The 21143-nt window shown below is 36.3% G+C and overlaps 3 protein-coding genes across 7 annotated transcripts in view; 2 read left to right on the forward strand and 1 right to left on the reverse strand.

Moving 5' to 3' along the window:
• ctsa (cathepsin A) lies at positions 1 to 8727 on the forward strand. The gene is made up of 15 exons (XM_077197711.1): positions 1 to 321; positions 551 to 711; positions 825 to 936; positions 1065 to 1115; positions 1543 to 1629; positions 1749 to 1904; positions 2007 to 2098; positions 2290 to 2374; positions 2469 to 2560; positions 2641 to 2719; positions 6281 to 6429; positions 6507 to 6582; positions 6663 to 6752; positions 7775 to 7876; positions 8090 to 8727. The coding sequence occupies exons 1-15, from the start codon at positions 319 to 321 to the stop codon at positions 8171 to 8173; spliced, it is 1419 nt and encodes a 472-aa protein (XP_077053826.1). The 5' UTR covers positions 1 to 318; the 3' UTR covers positions 8174 to 8727.
• pltp (phospholipid transfer protein) overlaps positions 8728 to 21143 on the reverse strand; it is a 13642-nt gene continuing 1226 nt past the window's right edge. Inside the window, exons 1-16 of one of the 5 annotated variants that reach the window (XM_077197713.1) lie at positions 19530 to 19690; positions 16633 to 16756; positions 16439 to 16538; positions 15853 to 15978; positions 14304 to 14459; positions 14092 to 14155; positions 13877 to 13940; positions 13703 to 13794; positions 11437 to 11613; positions 11299 to 11358; positions 11046 to 11210; positions 10894 to 10961; positions 10772 to 10814; positions 10622 to 10685; positions 10042 to 10118; positions 8728 to 9952 (exon numbers count right to left, since the gene is read on the reverse strand). In XM_077197713.1, coding sequence (XP_077053828.1) covers positions 9857 to 9952; positions 10042 to 10118; positions 10622 to 10685; positions 10772 to 10814; positions 10894 to 10961; positions 11046 to 11210; positions 11299 to 11358; positions 11437 to 11613; positions 13703 to 13794; positions 13877 to 13940; positions 14092 to 14155; positions 14304 to 14459; positions 15853 to 15978; positions 16439 to 16538; positions 16633 to 16741 — 1461 coding nt within the window. In that variant the 5' untranslated portion in view covers positions 16742 to 16756; positions 19530 to 19690 and the 3' untranslated portion in view covers positions 8728 to 9856. The other 4 variants (XM_077197714.1, XM_077197712.1, XM_077197715.1 and 1 more) reach the window with 4 other exon arrangements.
• Positions 16708 to 21143, forward strand: part of pcif1 (phosphorylated CTD interacting factor 1) — a 24607-nt gene continuing 20171 nt past the window's right edge. Inside the window, exon 1 of the mRNA XM_077197699.1 lies at positions 16708 to 16836. The gene's annotated coding sequence lies outside the window, so the exon portion shown is untranslated. The remainder of the gene's footprint in view (positions 16837 to 21143) is intronic.

A 21143-nucleotide genomic window follows, 5' to 3' on the forward strand; every position in this document is an offset into this window, starting at 1 on the left:
ATATCCTTGGAACAACATTGAGGAAAACATATACAGTTAATTACATTTTTGAAAGAAACAGGTCTGATGGAGCGAGTGTAAAGGTTATAGCTAAATATATATATTTTTTCTCCTCCCCTACATTCTGCCAAATCTTCTGATCCACACTCCCGTTTAGTAGGTGGCGGTATTAAGCTTGTCTGCCAACCACCATTAAAAACACAAGATGAAGAAGAAACCCATCATGTGACTTCATCACGGGAAAGTTGAAGTCACATGAATTGTGGGTCTTCTTAAACACTTTACTGGTCGGTTTACATTTTTGTTCCCACAGCTGGAATGGTAAGACTAAAATAATTACACTATGGATAAATTTTAAGCTGTCTTTTGCTAAATAATACGTGCCTAGTTTTTCTGTTTTGATTGCCACCGTCATATAGGATAAACACTTAATTTCCAAGGTTATACAGCGTTCCCTTTGGTTTTTGGTGACACTTTTGCTTCATATTGTTATAATTGGTGATGTTTGATTTATTGTGAGGTTTGGTCGGTAAGTGTTGCTGTGTTTCAGATGCATCTTGTGTTGGTGTGTTTGCTGCTGGGGGTGCTGGAGGTTTCTGGAGCTCCAAATGTAGATGAAATCAAATATCTGCCTGGACTTTCAAAACAGCCCAGCTTCAAGCATTACTCTGGATACTTCAATGTAGCGGACAACAAGCACCTCCACTACTGGTCAGTAGGAATGGCTGATTTTCACTTTCACTTTCATTTAAATGGACCTAGGATCTTTTTTATTTCCCATATGTAATTGTCCAGTGTTAATGTGTTCTGCTCCACTTGATCAGGTTTGTTGAGTCTCAGAAAGATCCGGCCAATAGTCCAGTTGTTCTGTGGCTTAACGGAGGACCAGGATGCAGCTCCATGGATGGTTTGCTCACAGAGCACGGCCCTTTTCTGGTGAGAAGTCACAGCACCTCATTATAAAACCATACTATTTAAAATACAAATGCTTTATATATATACATACATATATACATATACATATACTGTATGTATGTACATGTAATTTTTTTTCTTTTTTACAGATACAAGATGATGGAGCAACTCTAGAATATAATCCTTATTCTTGGAACAAGGTATGGGTTCTGTCTTTATTTTATTTTTTTAATTAGTTAAGTATTTCAGCTTTACCAAATGAGTAATTGCTATGGTGTGAAATGAGGAAGTCACAGGGACAGTTTTTATCTTAAGCAGCATTTTCAGTAACCGGACTATGACACTTCCTTCATCCAGTCACATGCTCTTATGCTCTTATATTCTTGGCTATAGCAAACTGGCTTTATTGTATTAAATAAAGGGTGTGCAAATAAACTCTTTTTTTTTTAAATCATTGGACTACATAAAAAGAAACGACATGACGTTTCTGCATTCATACAAATAAAGAAACAATGGTGTGTCATTTCTTTTTACATTTTTAAATAAAGAGTTTGTTTGGACATTTTATAACATGGATGTTTTAGAAAGTCATGAGTCTACATAGATAAATATGGGGTGTTTTTCCAGATTGCAAATGTCTTATACCTGGAGTCACCAGCAGGAGTCGGCTTCTCCTACTCAGATGACAAGATGTACACAACAAATGACACAGAGGTATGATTCAAATCATATTGCCTTTAAAGAAGCAATCGCATTGCATAGTACAGATAGTGCTTGATTGCACTAGACAAAAAAAACTAAAATGGTAACTACGTGAGCGCTGACTTTTCCAGGTGGCCATGAACAACTACTTGGCCCTGAAAACGTTTTTCCAGTTGTTTCCTGAGTTCAGCAAGAATGAGTTTTTCCTGACTGGCGAGAGTTACGGGGGCATTTACATTCCCACACTGGCTGAGATAGTCATGGAGGACAGCAGCATCAATTTAAAGGTAGAAGGGGCTTCATTATAACCATCCTGTCCATAAACAATAGAGACATTGAGTGTCTCGATCCATGTGATTCTGGATTACGTGTGTATTTGTGTCTTGTAGGGAATTGCGGTTGGAAATGGCTTGTCCAGCTATGAGCTAAATGACAATTCATTGGTGTATTTTGCATACTATCATGGGCTTCTTGGCACCAGGTACAGTGTTTTCTCACCTATGACTCTTCATATTGCTCTATTGAACATGCACTGTCATTTTATATATTGATGATTGCTGTAAAGACATCAATATTACTGTTTCTCATACTTTTTAGTGTTTAGTGTGGTGTGTTTTTGTATTTCAATCTTTAGTATGTGTTTTTTATGTCTTATTTATATATTTGTTCTAGCTTGTGGAATAACCTGCAGACGTTTTGCTGCAAAGACGGAGTGTGTAACTTCTACAATAACCAGGATGTGAACTGCTCGGATTCTGTAAGTTGAAGTGTTTACAAATGGTTTGAGATGCATAAAGTGTCCTATATTCTTTATTTACTGCATCTTTTCTTATCTTTCTATAACTCTTTAGCTGAAAACAGTTCAAGACATTGTCTACTCGTCAGGGCTCAACATCTATAACCTGTATGCAACCTGTCCAGGAGGTGTTCCTGAGAGACTAAGGTGAGTATGAACCAGTTACACGTGACATTCCTTTGAATGTGTTTTTTAAAAGGTCATTTTGTTATGCGTTTTGAATCCAGCTTTGAAAATGGCCAATTTGTGATCCGTGACTTGGGCCACCACTTCCTCAACCATCAATGGTCCAAATTACAGAACAAGGTAAAGAAACTGATTTGTGGGTTGCTGTTATATGTATGTGTGTGTATATATATATATATATATATATATATTTATATTAGTTAGGGGGTAACGGTTTAGGACCCATAGACCAGATGTTTGAAAGAAGTCAGAATTATAATAAATTGAAGAAAAATTTTACTGAAGATAGTTTGCTGTTTCATCAGCAGAAGTCAGCTTCAAGTTTCACACAGGAGTTTGTAGGCTGCCCCGCTTACAGTTACAAAGATCACAGCAGTTATACCCTTCACCAAGGTCTAAGCTACGTCCTCACTTCAGGTTGAATGATTCTCATTGGCTAAGAAATAGATAAACATAGTAATTTTCCACACATATTCAGATAGATTGAAGCATATCTCCATGGATTATGCAGCTGACACTCAGACCCTGAAGTTAGGCACGTCGTGACCTTCCAGGTCGCAGATTTGGGTTGCTGGGCGTCAGCCGGTCCAGAACAACAACTCAATCTACAATAATGCCAGTGGTTCCTTAACCTGTAACCAATAAGACCAACACACAGCTTTTCCAAGGTTGGATTTGGCCAGGCTCTAACTATAAACAGGAGAGTATTCTCAAAACATCAAGATAATACTTTAATAAGATAATACGATAACTCTTTCTTTCTCTCAAGGAGAGCTACACCTTTAATCTAACTGGAAAGTAAGGCTTTAACAAAGAGATTGTCCCTTAAACTATAGACTTCATTGACCCCTGTGACCACAGTTGTCAGAGTACCCTAAAAATATTTTTTTTTCTGGAAGCCAGGTTAAATGAGCTAGCACTGTTACTGCATTCATATCAAATACAGACATTAGAGAATACATGAAAAGAATATTTCAGTAATCACACTGGTAGCTTCTAAAACAAAGTAAAATCTCACAAGCCTAGAGAAGTCATTCAACTCATGTGATATTTAGAAGGAAAAATATTGATTAATACCTTGATTATAATCACTCATTACATATACATTGATGCAGCAGTTTATTCCAAAATCCACCCCTTCAATATATATGGTCCTTTCTACAGAATTGGTGCAAACTGCTGTCTCACAACCAAAAAACACATTTAAAAAGTATTTAAGTATTCAAATTTTAGATGTTTACAAAGATCCTTCTATTATCTATGGAATCCCACAATAATATTTAAAATATCAGTAAGCTTAAAAAAAAAAAAAAAAAAAATATATATATATATATATATATATATATATATATATATATATATATATATATATATAAAAATCATAATTTATTGGGTCATTTTTATGTCACTACCGAAACCGTGTGTGTTTTAGTCCATTGGCTGAGACTGATTTTAACCACACCCCTAGTTTTTTTCTAATCAGGAAAAATGTGTTCAAAAGTCTGAAAATCATCACAAACTAAACGTCACTACTAAACACATTTTTTCTGCAATTAAAGGTATAGCGGAGGATTTTCTTTTTCCGGGTGGGTAGCCTATGCTATTGGTCCACCTAAGTGTCAATCATTCTGGTGATATGTTTACGTAAGGCCGTCGTAAGTGCTCGTCCCTTCTGCGCATGCGCACTTTCAGGTGTATTATGTGTGATGAGTTACGGTTTCAGCCATTCCTTATAAAATGGCTGAGGGTCGAAAGAGAAAAAATGTATACGAAGTGTATGATAAGAAGAGAAAGGCTGCAGAATATAGAAACAAGACCAGAGAGAATATTTCACACGCTGGCATTCGCTAAAAGCACAGGTTGGGCTTCCCACTGATGCCGCAGTCGCGAAGATTCTACTAGACAGGTAAAGTTTGTCATACTATTTGGAGAAATCCATTTAAAATCACTGCTAGTAAAAGTTAATGTAAGCTATGATTAGCGATGCTAGCCCTGGCACAAGTCATGCACCGCGTAGACACGGTAAACATCTCAATTTGTCTAAAGTAGCCTTGTGATCAAATGGTAAATGGTATCACGCTGAAATATTCTTAAACCTTGTGTGTTCATTTTCGATAATTACAAGGTGTTCACCATAGTATTTATTACACAAATGCAACAAGGTACTTCTCCATTGCATATCATGTCTTGAGTCCTCGGTCACTCAACACGTTTAATAGGCGTTTCCTCTCGGGAGAAAATAGAGTGTTGCGCATGTGCATTTTTAAAAAAATTGGAGAGGGCGGGTCTTCTCTAAAATTCGGAAAGATCCTCCGCTATACCTTTAAGCAAACCTTTTTGGGTGTTATTCCATAAAATTGAGTTTGTATGTGTGTACAACTGTTCAGAACTGTGCTAGGTAATCATCTGCTAATTATCATCTTTGAACTAGGCTCAAAAGTATCTAAAATTGTCACTACCGAAACAAAACATGTCATCATTTGTTTTGGTAGTGACAAAAGGGAACACAAAATAATTTATTTGGGTGAAATAAACAATTTTAGTACAGTTATGCAAATCATTAGTATCTTTGTATGTTTTAGTATTGTTTTAGTATGCATGTTAAAATTCTGTAATGTGATGTGATCGCTACCAAAGCATTACTGTCACAAAAATGTGCCGTCACGACCCAAACATGGATGTTTTGTCTAAAATAAAGTATATTGAATTATCAACTAAGATGTTGTTATAGTGTTTGGTTCAATGTATATTCTAAACTAATGAATCCATAAGTTTGAAATCAGTATTATTAACTTTGCATTAAAAATGCAACAAATCTTATAAATAATACTTGAAATATTGTTAAAATTGTAATAGTTATTGATTTACCTGTGAAAACTTTTTTTAAAAATAGCAAAAAATATATTTACAAGGTAGATGTAAACAAAATATTAATAGGTCTATATAAGCCGCCTTATTAAATTATTTATTATGTGTTTCGGTAGTGACAAATTTGGGAAGAGGAAAAATATTCCAAAACTTTCTGAAAATACAATATGATAATTAACTTCACAATTAATAGAAATGTGTACCTTGGATATTATACAATTTGCATGCATGCAAAATTTGTGGGGAAAAAAAATTCAAGATGTTTTACTACTGACTTTGAACCAATTCTGTAGAATGGACCATATATATATATATATATATATATATATATATATATATGCATAATAATTTATTTATTTTTTTCAAAAAAAATGTATTACTTATTTATTTTTACTAATATACTGTCATTTCAAACCTGTATCAATTTCTTTTAACATCTTTAACAATTTTGATGATCAATTCTTTACACTGAAAGTACTGAGGTCATACAGTACAATAACCTGTTTTGTTTTAATTGTTCACTGGAAATATCCCTATTAGCTGTAGCTCTTATTTCATTTGCATAATCAAACTGTGAAACAAATAATGTTAAACACCATTGGTTCTCGTGTGTCTCGTAATCAAACACAGCAGTCCTGTTTGAAGATGTGAAAGTGTGTATGGGATTTACAGGAAGAACAGTTTGGGGTTTTGTAACAATGTTTTACCTGTGTGTGTTCTCTTGTGCATCTTGTAATTCGGCTTTTGCCATGAAAAAAGCCTCAGGTGCTGACATGGCATTAAAATCAAACATGAATTTTCTTGCTGAATCAGAAATGGCGAAATGTGGCCACCCAGTTTAAATCTACGCGTCTCGATCCTCCGTGCACCAACTCCACCCCATCAACCCTGTACCTGAACAACCCGCTCGTGAAGACTGCCCTCCACATCTCGCCCAATGCTCTGGACTGGGTCATCTGCAGGTGCGTTAAGTGGACTTTAATAACGCAAAATGCAAATGAGTGCTGTGATAGAGGACTTTAATTTGAAATTGTTGCAGTGCTGAAGTCAATCTGAACTACAATCGCCTGTTCATGGACGTGAAGAAACAGTACTTGAAGCTTCTTGGAGCACTAGTGAGTGATGGGAATGTAAATGCTTATGAATCCTATATTTCCGTGTCTACCAGATGATTTCAATAACATCTTTTCAACAGAAATACCGTGTGCTGGTATATAATGGAGATGTGGACATGGCCTGCAATTTCCTAGGAGACGAGTGGTTTGTGGAGTCTCTCCAGCAAGAGGTGAGGAGTCGTGATTCCTGCTTACTTTCAGTCTCGGTCTGGTCAAAAAATGATATTTTTTTTCAAATCTAAAAATCTGTGCACCCTGACGACCAGAAATGGCCTAAATCCAGCCAATAAGATATAATTCATGTAGTTTTTATTATTATTACGAATTTTATTTATAATTAATAGTTTGAATAATAATGATGATAATAATAATAATTATTATTTAAAGGTGCATTGTGTAATATTTCTGAGGATCTATTGACAGAAATGCAATATAAGATCCATAAATATGTTTTCAGTGGTGTATAAAGACCTTGCATAATGAACCGTTATGTTTTTATTAGCTTAGAATGAGACATTTATATCTCCATAACCGCGGGCGCCCCCTTCTATGGAGGTCGACATATTGTGATGTCATGTTTCTACCGTTGCCGACAGCGAACACACAGCGCTACAGAGCGTGTGTATAGTTTTCAGTGGTGTATAAAGACCTTACTTAATGAACCGTTATATTTGTATTACCTTAGAATGAGCAGTTTCTGTCTACACACACCGCGGGTTCCCTTACATTGAAATGCGCCGACATGTTTCTACGGTGGCCCTAAACGGACAAACGCGTTTCGTTACTATGTTGCTCTTCGTGCAAGGAAGCAAGCTTAGTTCAGCGAATAAAACACTGACACAATGATGAACAAGTAACAATAATATTCGCAATAACATAGTTTTACTGAATAATTAAGTAAACATAATTTCTTAATCCTTGTAAAGAAACCTCATTGCTGAACTGCTACTCTCTGCTGTCTCAGACGACGACATATTTTCCTGTCGGCCACCGTAACTTTTGTTGGTTGCAATTCGTAACCTCACCACAAGATGCTGCTAAAAATCACACATTGCACCTTTAAATGGAATTGTAAGGGGATTTACAGTCAAAGACCCAGAACCAGATATGATGAATGAAGACCCGGAGTCAGAATTATAATAAATTAAAGAAAAGTTGTGGGTGTTTTTTCTTTCTTTCTCTTCTCCAACAGGTCCAGGTGCAGCGCAGATCTTGGATTTATTTCAATGGTGAATCTCAGCAGGTGGGCGGCTTTGTCAAGGAATTCACCAACATTGCTTTCCTCACAGTGAAGGTAAGACTGCGATAAAACAACTCGTATGATCCACAGATCTCTGTGGTTTTGATGTACGAATGAAAAGCTGAATTAACTGGAACTCAATGCCATACCTAGACAGCATTTTAGGCATCATATGGTTCAGAATAGAGCCTGCATTCACTTCCGTTGAACTTGATATGCATGTGAATTTTGTCAATTTTCTTTTAAATGTATTTATGTCCTCCACAGGGTTCAGGTCACATGGTCCCCACTGATAAACCCATAGCGGCCTTCACAATGTTCAGTCGCTTCATCACCAAACAACCTTACTAGAACACACTCAGGGATTTCACTCTTTAAATCTGAATTTGCACTGTCACACTGGTAAAATGTTTATGATCTATGGACAGACCACTGACTGTTTCTGAGACCGTATTCTGATGTTCAAAACTGAAGAAATTTTCTACTTCGTTTTATGTAGTTTAGTTGCCAGCCTTGTTATGAAGATTAAACCATGCTGACTGCACATAATGTTTCATTGTAGGGGTTTCAGGAAATCATGGTGTAAAGACATCTAGATGCCACTATTGATCTTTGATAAAGTGTGATTATGGTTGTTTACGAATTTAAATTCAATCCAATGTTTAACTTCGGTGAGTGGATGCTCACTGTTTATTGCACAATTTTAGCTAATGTCTTCTCTATTAAACCTAAAACTGGACTTTTTTTAATTGAATTTGTCTTTAAGACCTTATTGTCCTCATTTGATTATTTTGAAATGATTACATGATCTTTGGTACTTTTTTGTGCTCATAAGGGAATAATATTTGTGCCTTATTTCTTCTTTTCCTCAGTTTTTCTTTTCATTAAAGATCCATTTTCTATGATTTTTAGTTTCTTTTTGTCATCTTTTTATTGTAGAAAATGGTGTGTAAAACCGTTTTCATTTCAATAATGAACTAAAGTTTTGAGATCAGGGACATTTCATGATTTTTAAACATGTAATATTTTATAAAGAGGTACAGTCATTTCGTTCACAAATGAGGAAGGCAAACAATCTCATATTAAACAGTCAATATATGATAAAACTTGTACAAAAAATCATAAAATTCTACTTAAAGTACAAATACATTTTGTTTCATCCATCTAAGCACACAGTATAGCAGTTGAACATGTTTTGGGGTTTCAGACACTTATGCAAAATCATTAAAAACAACATGAACCTGCATTTGCAACCCATTTACTTCTGAAAGGTGGAAGATAATTTGATTTTAATGCATTGATTAATTGGATGGTATTAGTGGGCATTTCATATCAGAACAGAGTCAGAGTTGAATGTGAGTTTGCAGAGGATCGAAATCCCCCTGGCACCCAGTTAATCCTAAAAACTATCCCGACGGTATCCCTTATTTTTGTAAACATTCTTATTTGCTTATATTGGTGTAATGTTTATGCAACAGCTATTTACACTAAATGTAAAAGTGTTAGATGGTATTTACACAGAGCAAATAGTGATAGATACTGTTTGCACAAAGTGTAAATAGAAGTATTATGCTATTTGTGCTAAAGGTAAAATACGCAAGCAATGGTCAGCCTTTGCCAACAAGCTAGATTATTTGCAGTCATAAATATACACTGCAAATATTCATTATATTAGCATTAAATTAATGCAATAACTAATGAGAAGGTATTAGACTTTTTTTGCATTGCATCATGTCAGCTGAAAATAAAGTCAGACTTTTTCTCTTAGGAGTAATGTGCTTCTTACACAATGCTTTGTATGTGCAATTATACACAATAACACCAGGAATATGTATTCAGAGGGTAAATAAGGTTAATTTCGAGTTCATGTTGACTAATGATAGCAGGTCTTGAGGATCAAATGTTCTGTACAGTCACCAAACATCATGCTTCGGTTTGGAGGTTAGTTCTCTTCTTTTAAAACCTCCATTTATTGCTCCATATTTTAGTATCTGTGCATGAATGCGTACATGCATTAATGTTGAATGCAACGTCTTAAACTGCGTTGTCTGTGTGACCCGACAGCTTGTTCTCGATTAGTTCTCGCAGACTTGTTCTGAAGTGTAGGTTTGCTCCCACGATGATGTAGCCCTGTCAAATCAAAGTTAGAGGATACAGCTGAACATATATTATCGTCAATAGCTTAAACTTACAATAATAAAAGTTTCCCTTTAACTTACATTGTGATACTCGACCACTTCTTCAATGAAGTCTAACCCGTCAGGTAGAGGGATCTGCACACCTCGCTTAATGTAATCTTACATGAAAACACAGGATGAAACATTTAGATTTTTTCAAATATATTAAGCAAATATCTCTTATCCCACTTTGGATCAATGTTTTTTTTTCAGTAAGAATGTGTTAAATTGATCAAATGTGACATTAAAGGCATTTATAATGTATAAAGATTTCTTTAAAAAAAAAAAATTATCAGTTTCCTTACAAAAAATGAAGCAGTTGTTTTTAATCTTGATAATCAGAAATGATTCTTAAGCAGCAACTCGGCATATAATGATTTCTGAAGGATCATGTGACACTGGAGTAATGATGCTGAAAATTCAGCTGTGATCACAGGAATAAATTACACTTTAACATTTATTCAAATAGAAAACACTAATTTTGAATTGTAATAATATTTCACAATATTACGTTTTTTACTGTCTTTTTTTGATCAAATAAATTCAGCCTTGGTGAGCAGAAGAGACGTCTTTCAAAGCATTAAAAAATTATAATTAAATATATACACATTGTTTGACTTACTGTTAATGAGAGGCACCACAGATATCTGCAGCATCGTCTTCAGGGGACCTTGCAGTGGAATAAGCTGAAGGAAAAATCATTACATTTACAGTCCACTCTTTTATTATAAGGTGTATTCAAAGTGAAACTGAAACATCTGAGGATACTTACAGCTAAAGACTCTAGAGCAGACTGATTGGAGTATATTTTAAACCTGAAAACAGATTCTCAGTTCAAAATCAATGTACAAAGAGGTTGTCAAACACGGTTCAATGTTTGTGCATTATATTTACCTTCTCAGATCTAAATGGACAGTCAAGCGTTTGCCCTTCATTGACACTTTGGCATTGAATTTACCTTCCTAAAACAAGGACAAATTTGGTGCATTTATTGCATCCCTTCATCATAAAAATAATTATTGCATTGTGTATAATATAGTTCTCACCATGGTCATGCTGCTGAGCTGTACTGGTGGTTTTCCTGCCGGGAGAACCAACACTTTGACCATGGAGGTGACGGCTACACTGGCACCGGAGGTCTTGATCGTGGATCGAGGAGGAGAGGTGACCTCTATCTCCAGTGACAGAGGCTGATCCATCAGCGCCGGGTTCTGATAGGACAGAACACACACAGAGAATAAGTCAATGCCGAGGCTTTGCTGCGCGGTTCCTGCATGTTGACAGTCTAATGTTGCTCACCAGCATCATCATTGTCCCTAAGTAGGTGGTCCTGAGGAGCACTTCTAAGTCCTTTGGCATCTGAAATGAGATGAATAATATTTGTTTTTTGTCTTATTTTTGTCTCATGCCTTTGAAGCGTATTAGATGCCGTCTTACTCGTTCGTTTGCGATCTGTGTTTGGAACAGGCCACCTTTGAAGTACGAGAAGAGGCCACTGTCGAAGAAGTACTCGGAGAGAGAGAGATAGACCATACGATTATACTCTCTCACTACGGGATTCACCGCGTAGTTCACGAGGGTCTCGTTCTCATTCTTAAGGGAGTAAAACATGCCCTGTGCAGAAGAGAAGCAGAAAAATACGTTAAACTTTGTTTGTGTGTGTGTATATATATATACACATATACACACACACACATATCTTATATAAACACAAACTTTTATGTTAGATGTGATTAATTGCAATTAATCGATTTGACACCCCTAATTATATATATATATATTTATATTATATTATATTATATTATATTATATATTCTGGCCAAAAGATATGTAAAAGTTATACTAAATATATGTTGTAAACAGCACGGCTTGAGAACATTTATCTTTCAAATGTTACAATGTAGTTACAAATGTAACCTTCAAATTCCAAAATATTAGATTTCCATTACACGAGAGTAGATGTTAAAACTTCATGCTGATTTGTACTCGGCTTTCGCCAATATAAGCACCAACTAAGACGTAGCTTTACAGTAACCTGTGCTTCTCCATCCATTTACGCTTCTTTCCATCTGGTGACGTGAATCTCCTTCTGTCTGGTGTTAATAGCTGCAGTGTATTTGCACACACAACGGCTGCAATCACAGTGCGGTCCCCTCATGACAACCGTCTGGATTGAGCGGAGTAGGGAACATCTCAAGGGTCTTCAAGTGGGCACCTTCCATTCTCTGTGTTTCGTCGACTAGCCCACGACACCTCAAGAGGGCTCGACAGTGACCCAGAGTCACCCCCCTCCGTCCCCCACTCAACTCAGCCCAGCTTACTGACTAACCTTTCAATTTTCTGCTGTCGTCTAGACATTCCAGGAGTAGTTTGTACTTTTTCCTTCCTTTTTTCCACACCAAACCTCTCACTTCCATATGCGTAAATGATGTCCCCAAATTTATCCAGCTTCTTTTCAACTGTACCAGTTAATCTTTCCAATGCAAAGCATAGATCTGTGTTTACCGTGTCCCATGCAGTTTTCTCACAAGCTCTTGGCCATCTAACTCCAGGCCTATGCCCGTTGAGGTTCTTTTCTCTCTTATGCTGGTTAGTCTGACCGGGTTCACAAGTATCAAAGTGTTCATCGCTAACTGTGCAAACCCTCCTCTCCTCTATGACAGGGGTGCTGATATCCTGCGAACTGTGGTTTGCTTCCTGTCGCTGGATTTCATTCGACTGACTTCGTAAGAAGTACTGATCAATGCGAGGCCCTTGTCCCTTCTCCCTCAAGCATTTCATTTTCCCTTGATGAATCTTCAAACCCCTGACCGTTGTCGCCTTGCTCCAGCCACAGACACAAGCTTGGAGTTCAATGGCTTTGCTAACTGCAGAACCTGAACTAGTCTTTTGTGAAGTACTCTCCATACTCATATCCGTTTCCATTCCAAAGTCGTTAACCATGTTGTCCACCATTGAGTCATCTTCCGCCCGTGCTCTCGCAGACTCTAGGGGTATTTTCCTCTTTAATTTTTCAGAAGCCTTGGGCGGGTGTCTCCAGCATCCTGTAAACACAGAGCTGGATACTGCCGACAAGGGTAGCTAACCCTTACCAGCCCCATTGGGGTCTCTTTCCTCCTGTCAGCTGTCTCTCCAGGCTGTCGCAAGGTCTTTCCTTTGTTGCCAGCAGCACTATTCACCGCAGTCACTGGACGTATCAAGATCTTCATGATTTCCATTACATTAGAAAATGTACTTCAAGGGGTAAGAAAATTAATTTTCAGTCTTAAAATAAATGTGGGTGGATGCAGAATTAATTAAATATATATATATATATATATATTACTTATGATATTTACTTTGAAAATATATATTAAACAATTTAGGAAAATAATGAAGTAAATTGTTCAAAAATCAATTTTAACATTTATATTTTCAATATATATATGTTTTGCTTATTTTGAAATATATCCTTCAGAAATCAGTCTAATATGCTGATTTGATTTTGAACAGTATAGTGCACTTAATGCATTACTCCAGAGTCAATGGGTGGAGCTTGATGCTCAGCTCCCCCTCTCTGGATGTAATAGGTGGTGCTTGAAGGTCAGGCCACACCCATAAGTTCCACAGAGGCGGGGCTGGACTAAGTCAAGCTCCATCCATTCCATCCAGAGCAGGACATCTATTGGCTCTGCAGTGAACACCACTTGCATCTGTCACTCACCCTAAAATCCATATCAAGGCTTGATTCTGTCACCACAGGGTCACTCAGCAGTGAGTAATCAATGCCCACGTAATTGTCCACCTCCGTGCGGACTGAAAAACACATCCAGGTAAACACATGTCAGCCAGATAAATATATCACAACAGTTTAATGATGATTAACATGTTCTCTAACCTGGGATTGTTTCCAGCAGCTCGTTGACCAAAACTAGTGCAGCATGATTCAAGGCAGGACAAATCTGACAGAGACATATATGCAGTTAATTTCTATTAAAATGTGTTCAAATTAATTCTAATGTGATTAAAGTTCAAATATCTTTCTTTAGGGTGGGTCATGATATGCAGGCATGACACACGTCTCCTATTCCTGATTGAAAAAAGCAAACAAACCTGTTTATTTAGGATGAAACGCATTCCTGTAGTCAGGAACGTTCCAATAAAGTCATAAACTCTCCTGTGAGAATATTTTGAGGCACATGAGAATATGCCATATAATGCAAAATGCTGAGCAAAAAAATGTATTTCATTGACAAAAAAGTTAAATTAATCCAATCATGTGTCACTTGCAATAGACATGCTCAAAGTTCAACAGAGTCAAGTACCCAAGGGTCCCGCTAAATTTGGCCCTCATCTTGGCGATGGACGCATCACAGGTGATGTTGGAGATCTTGAGACGGCCCTCCTCGTCTTTGCTGAGATGGAGGACTGTGAAGATGTTGACACCTTCGGCTGAGGCGTTGATGGCTCCCTCATCATAACTAATGGAGAGGAAGAGGAAGACCTTCTGTAGTGAGACACTTCAGTAGTAGAGGTTTCAAACTACATCAAACAGTTCTACAGACCATGTATGATATGCAGTTCTCACTCAATCGAAAGAATCAAGGCTTTATAGCTTTAAGTTCATGCCTGTTAGTTTTCATTTACATTAAAAGTCTCTTCTGTTCACCAAGGCTGCATTTATTTGATAAAAAAATACAGTAAAAACAGTAATATTGTGAAATATTATTTCAATTTAAAATAACTGTTTTCTATGTAAATATATTTTAACATGTAATTTTTTCCTATGATCAAAGCTGAATTTTCAGCATCATTACTCCAGTCTTAAGTGTCACATGATCCTTCAGAAATCATTATAATATGATGATTCGATGCCCAAGAAACATTTCTGATTATGATAAATGTTAAAAACAGTTGTGCTGCTGCTTCATATTTTTGTACAGGATTCTTTGATGAATACATTTGAATACATTTCTAAATGTCACTTTGGATCAATTTAATGTATCCTTCATGAATAAACAAAAAATAAATATACTTCAAGTTAAAGTTCAAGTATATTTTAAGTACACTTTATGTAGTGTACTAATATCAATGCACTAATATATTAGTAAGTGTACTATTTTAATCCTACTAGGGACTAAATTGGCCCACTTTTTAATATATAAAAGTATACTTTAAGTGTAACAGTAGAAAACTGAGTACACACCTAGTTTTCAACTACGTTTTTTGTTCTACTGCAACTATAAAAGTAAAAAAATAGGTATACTGATAGTTTACTAGTTAAATACTTGTAGCACATTTTTTAGTTTGAAGTATACTCTTAGTAAACTACCAGTTTAGTAGTATGTAGGCCTGGTTTAACAACAGACAGGGTTTAGATTAAACCAGGATTAGACCCTAGTTCAGTTAGGATATTTAAGTAGCTTTTATAAACGTGCCTTAGAAACAAACATTACTCGTGTGCATCTGGAGACAAAACAATGGCACTGACTTATTTTAAAATATATAAGTGCAAGTTTAAAGTTAAAACCGCTCAAACGTGCATTTTAGTCTGGGACTAGACTCAAGCCTTGTCTGTGAAACCAGGGATAGAATACCTATTTATACTGTTAAGTATATCTCGATCAAAAGATTGAGTACAAGAATAGGCCAAATATAGGCTACTTAGACTTTTCTGTCAGCCTAAGTCAAGTATATTAAGTGTAATTGTCAGTGTATTTCTGAGAATAAAAAGTAGACTGAAAGTATACTTTATACTGTAGTTATAGTTTAAAAGAAGTATATTGAATAAACTTCTTTTTTAAAGGGTAGGCCTACTGTTACTTGTAACCTTAAGTCTTCTGCTTGATTGCTACAGCTGCATTTCAGACTCACAAGAACCAGTAAAGGATGCGTCTCTGGAAGTTGAGGGTGATGGAGGAGTTCTGCACCTCGAACAGCAGCCCAACATCTGGCTGGAAGCGCAGGTCAGACGTCAGGTTCAGCTCCGTCACCTTCACACTGAAGAAACATCAGTTTAAATACTCCCTTTCATTCTAATTCAAAATGCAATACTGCATCCTCTTTGTAACCTCAACTCAAAATCAATAATTTAATTGGTATTTAAAAGGCATTATTTTTCAAGAGGTGTAAAGTCCAGGTTCAGAAAGCAAAAGTCCTCCTCAGTATTTAGTTCCAATCAGCTGGATTTGCTCATTAGCACAGTTGGTCAGCCAGGAAATAGAACTAATTAGTGAAATCAGCTGGATGAGTTCATGGGTGAAATAAACATATGGCAGGACTTTTAATTTCTGACCCCTGGACTTTACACTTTTTTTCATTTCTGAATGGTGTGGTGTGTGTGGTAGCTATTTGATGTGCATTTGCACACTTATGGTCTTTGTGTGTGAATGACCACATGAGGGCGCCGGACGAGCATGACTATGAAAATGGAAATCAGTTTGATAAAATATTAACATACTCTTTAATGGTGTATTGGAAGCGGCCCTCGGTACCACGCATTTCTGGCATGGTGATGTCACTCAACTCTCCTTCCACGAAATTCTTTGTCTCGGCCTTCACTGTAAAGACGTCAAACAGAGCCCAGTCTTTTATGGACTAATATTTGAGAAACTATATTTGCATTTTAAGTCTGAATACTGGGCTATATCTTACACATCTCCAGTCCTCGGTTAGTGATGCGGATCTTGCATCCAGGCGGCTGTGCCAAAGTCATCGTGACGAGTGAAAGAAGAAAGATAACAGAGACTTTCAGCAGTCCCATGATTCCTCAGTAGACCTGAAAAACAACAATTTAACGACGTGATCAAGAGGAAACCGAGAGCTAGGATCAACCAGCATCATCGAAAATGGTTAAGGGTAAGCTATTGGTTTTATAAACACTTTTTTATTATAGCCTACTGGTTGAAACTCTCTTCACATCCTGATAGCAATCAACAGTCGAAGTGGTCTAAAAAAACTAAAACATAGGCTACATATATTCTGTGGAAGTCTCAGGACCCAAAGTTTGATCCAATACAATGTCCTATCAACCTATGAATTTCCCCACCTGTTGACGCATAAATAACACGTCATCATCAGCGCATTTCATGATGAGGCTATGCAGAATTGTAGACAGAGAGTCACCGAGCGCCACAAACAAACAGCAGATGCTTTTTACATTTCCTTCTGAACCAAACCAATGAGCTTAGGCTGCGTTCACTCCATGTTGTAGACTCAGATGTGTGTGTTTCTATGTCAACCCTATCAATGCTGAAACAAATCTGCAGCAGTCAGGTCACAGGTGGTACTACTAGAGCTCTGTAAGATTAATTTGATTAAAATCAAGTAAAAGTATACTTTTTTAAAAGAACAAATACTACAATTTAAATTGAAATAATATTTTACAACATATAAATGAAGTTAAAAAAAATTCAAATTTGCTATACAATTCCCTTCTCATTTATTAGTTCTAAAAGATCACATCAGAGTTACTATCAAGAGATAAAGTCTATTGCAGCTTTATACAGGCAGTTCTGTCTCTTTCCAAGAACAGTCCTGCACCAAAGAGCTTCTCCAGTGCGGCAACAGGAAAATGGGCGCTGACAGCTAAATATATAGAGACAGCAAAACAAATGAGAGAATGATCTTGCCTTTCAAGCGTATGTAAGAAAATATCCAGCCAAAGAAGTCCAGGTCTTTCCGCTCTTGTTTCTGTAGCAGTGTGTGTGAAGAGTGTATGTCTGCGTGTGTGTTTATAGTGCAGAGGAGGAGAGACTGTTTGCCTCGTCTGAATGGACAGCAGAGTCCAGAGAGAGAGAGAGAGAGAGAGAGAGAGGCAGGCAGGCAGGCAGGCAGGCAGGCAGTGAGGAGAGAGAGAGAGAGATTTATATAATATTATTAAAAATAATTTAATTATTTTGTATAGTGTTATTAATGCTTTGGCAAGGTAAAGATTTCTTTCACCGTGCCAGTAAAGCTATTTGAATCTTAAAGCTACTTGAGAGAGAGAGAGAGAGAGAGAGAGAGAGAGAGAGAGAGAGGCGCGCGCGGTGTGGGTGTTCTAAGGGATTGTGTGATTGCTAAAGTGTGGTTGGTAATCAATTGTGAGAATTCTGGCTGGTTGCTGTGGAGTTCTGGGTGGTTGCCAGGGTGTCGCTATGCAGTTCCTAAAGTGTTTTGAGAGGTTTTTGGCAAACTGGTTAAGGTGCTCTCTCTGGGTTGTTGCTTTTCATTCATGTGCGTAGCTCAAATGATGTGGATTGAGTTACATGTAATGGTTTGTTTAAATTACTAAACTTATATGGTCAAAGTGTGATAAATAACCAGCATGATAGAGAACAGCTTGAATGAGGTCGCTCTCTTGGAGGTCGCATGTGTGCGTACTGTCGCTGGAGGCAGCTGTGTCTATAGTCACCCACACAGGAACAAACTGGACCAAAACAAAACGTCACACAAATGGGCTTTATAGGGTCATTGACCCCAGGGTCCGGCTGATTTATCCTGCATCAAAGAAGATGGTCTCAGGCAGGCAGAAAGATTTTTACAAGTGCCTCATTCATTTTGTATAAAACCCTGCATGGGTTTAGGAGCTTTTTAAGCATCCAAAGGCAATTACTCCTTTCTTTCAGCAAACACATTGTCCGTGTGCTAGGTGACCTTTGACACAAAATGATGTCTTTACATTTCAGGAAGGATGAACATGTTCTTTGTGAAACATATCTCAAGATGTAGTAAATCAAGGAATACACAATTTATTCCATGTTAGTGGGAATCATTTAGGTTTTGGCATGTTCCTCACAAGTGTTTTGGGTTTGCTTTGAGAAGAGAGTGGAGTTACTATAGTTCACAAACACAAGATTGCTTCTTCAGGTCAATACCCCAAACATAATAAGAAAAACAATGTTACACAAGTAAAATAGACACCAACTTTACATTCAAGATAATGTGTTAACTTATAAAACAGTTTTGTTCACATTGGAAGACAGCACTACAACTGTGTATTTAATTTTAAATTGTACTTTAAATAAAATCAATGTATATTATGGTACTTTATAATGATTAATGTAATATCGTTGTATAATTTTATTCTTTTAAATAAGTATTATAATCACTAACGAGAACATCTGAACATTTCAGATATGTGAATTTGGGTCAAAGGGCAAAACAATATAATATAACATGTACCGCAGCTATTTAAACTATAACTAGTATTGAGACATAATTTAAATGGTTAAAATAAAATATGAATTGATAATTTTACTTATTTGACATGCAGATTTTCTAAATGTCGTATAAATCATATTAAACATTAATGTAAAAAGCTTCTAATTTTCTAAATCCAGGGAACAGGTGATGTCCGATAGCCACGAACAGTGCACATTTCCAAATTAGCCTTAAAGAAACATAAACCTACCTCCATTTGTGCCGGGAAGGCATTCGTTCTCTTTTGAGTCATGGCACAAAGTGAAACCATAAACTTTGAACACATTTTGTGCAAGCATTACAGCTTATTCCCATATTTCCCTCCCCAAATACCTCTGTAGTGCCTTTCACAACAGTATAATACTTACAGCGGTGTGGAAATACAGGCTGGGTAACTTGTCTCTCAGATATAAACTCTTAGAATAATCAGATATTTTCTTCCAGTCTGGAAATCATCAGTGTTTAAATCCTCTCGCATCCCTCCCTCTTTTAGTCTGGGTTCACATGTTCCCAGTTTATATAGGGAGTCAGTAAGCATTTTGGGAAAAGGGGTGTTTCTCTTTGCCTCATGTCATATGACCTTGTTGTGGCAAATATTCATCAACGTGAGGATGTGCAAAGAAAACATTTTCCAAAGATAAACATGCAACAAATAACTGAATTTTGTTTCATTTTATAAAAACTGCATAGTTTCTGCGTTTCTAGACGTTCACATTATTTAGGTAACAGTGTAACAATGGCTCCAGGCTGCATTAAACAGATTCCAGCAGTCTGCCCTTTAATTTTTGGAGACTAAACCTTTAATTAGTTCATGACTTCTGAGAAGCCCATGTTGCAAGGCTTCATAGAATCACATGATGCAAGAAATGGGTTCCACTTAAAACCACAGACGACCAAGGTGGAGCTCAAGTTGGAGAATCAAGTTCAGAAAAAAATGTTTGGCCACCAATTATGGGGTGAAAACTTTCTTTTTTATAGTTATAGGTTTAAACCTGTTTGAAAAGAGTGGGATGTACCAGGCGGATGAGCAGTACAAGTTTAGACTCAACAACATTTGATTTGGTTTCACTCCCACCAAAGACCAGAAATCCCTCAGTGGCCTCGCAGAACTTCTGTAGACCTCCAGCGCAGATGAATGGCTCGACGTACAGGGCTTTGATGTCAGCAAAGTATTAAATCATTATTTGAGTACATACAGTACACTGTAAAAAATATATTTTCATGATTTATCACAACATTTTTGTCTTTTGTAATATCAACTTAGATAATTTATGTGGTTCAGATAACACAATATTTTGAGTTTGTGTTAATTAAATCAAACTCCATTGTATTAACTCAAATTTTTTATGTCCATGAACTCAAAATTTTAAGGCAATAGGTTACTTTAAGTTAAACCAACAATATTTTTTTCAGCTAGCGTTGTTATTGACTAAAACTAAAAAAAAATACTTTTACTAATTTAAATGAAATGTAATATAAATATTAGATTATTATTATATATATATAAAAAATCTAAATGAGAAATGTAAACTGTACATTGTAAAAATTGATATGATCAATAAGTTATGACAATTATTATAGAAAAATTTTATATATAAAATTATGTTAGAAGATTCAACTAATTTATTAAGTCAGTTTAATTTAATTTAAGTTAAAAATATAATAATAAATTAAATTAATAAAAAATATATAGATATATAGTTCAAAGGCAAATAATACACAAAGAAGAGTAAAGAGCACATCACCAATTGTAGTGCAAATGACATGATGTACAAATAGGAAATGAGCCACATTCATGCTGTGCAATTTACAAATATAGCTCAAATGACAGTATGATGCATAACTATACTGTGCAAAAGTGGAACAGTGGTAGAGTTCATAAGCAGACTTTGACAAGAAAACAATTATTTAAACAACCTTTAGCCTTTTGTAGATTTTAAATTTTAAGTCAAGCAGGTTTCACCTTGTTGTTCCATGAGTGC

This window comes from Siphateles boraxobius, unplaced genomic scaffold (genome assembly GCF_051911475.1).
Source record: "Siphateles boraxobius isolate OS27281-9 unplaced genomic scaffold, OSU_SipBor_1 41, whole genome shotgun sequence".
Classification (NCBI taxonomy): domain Eukaryota; kingdom Metazoa; phylum Chordata; class Actinopteri; order Cypriniformes; family Leuciscidae; genus Siphateles; species Siphateles boraxobius.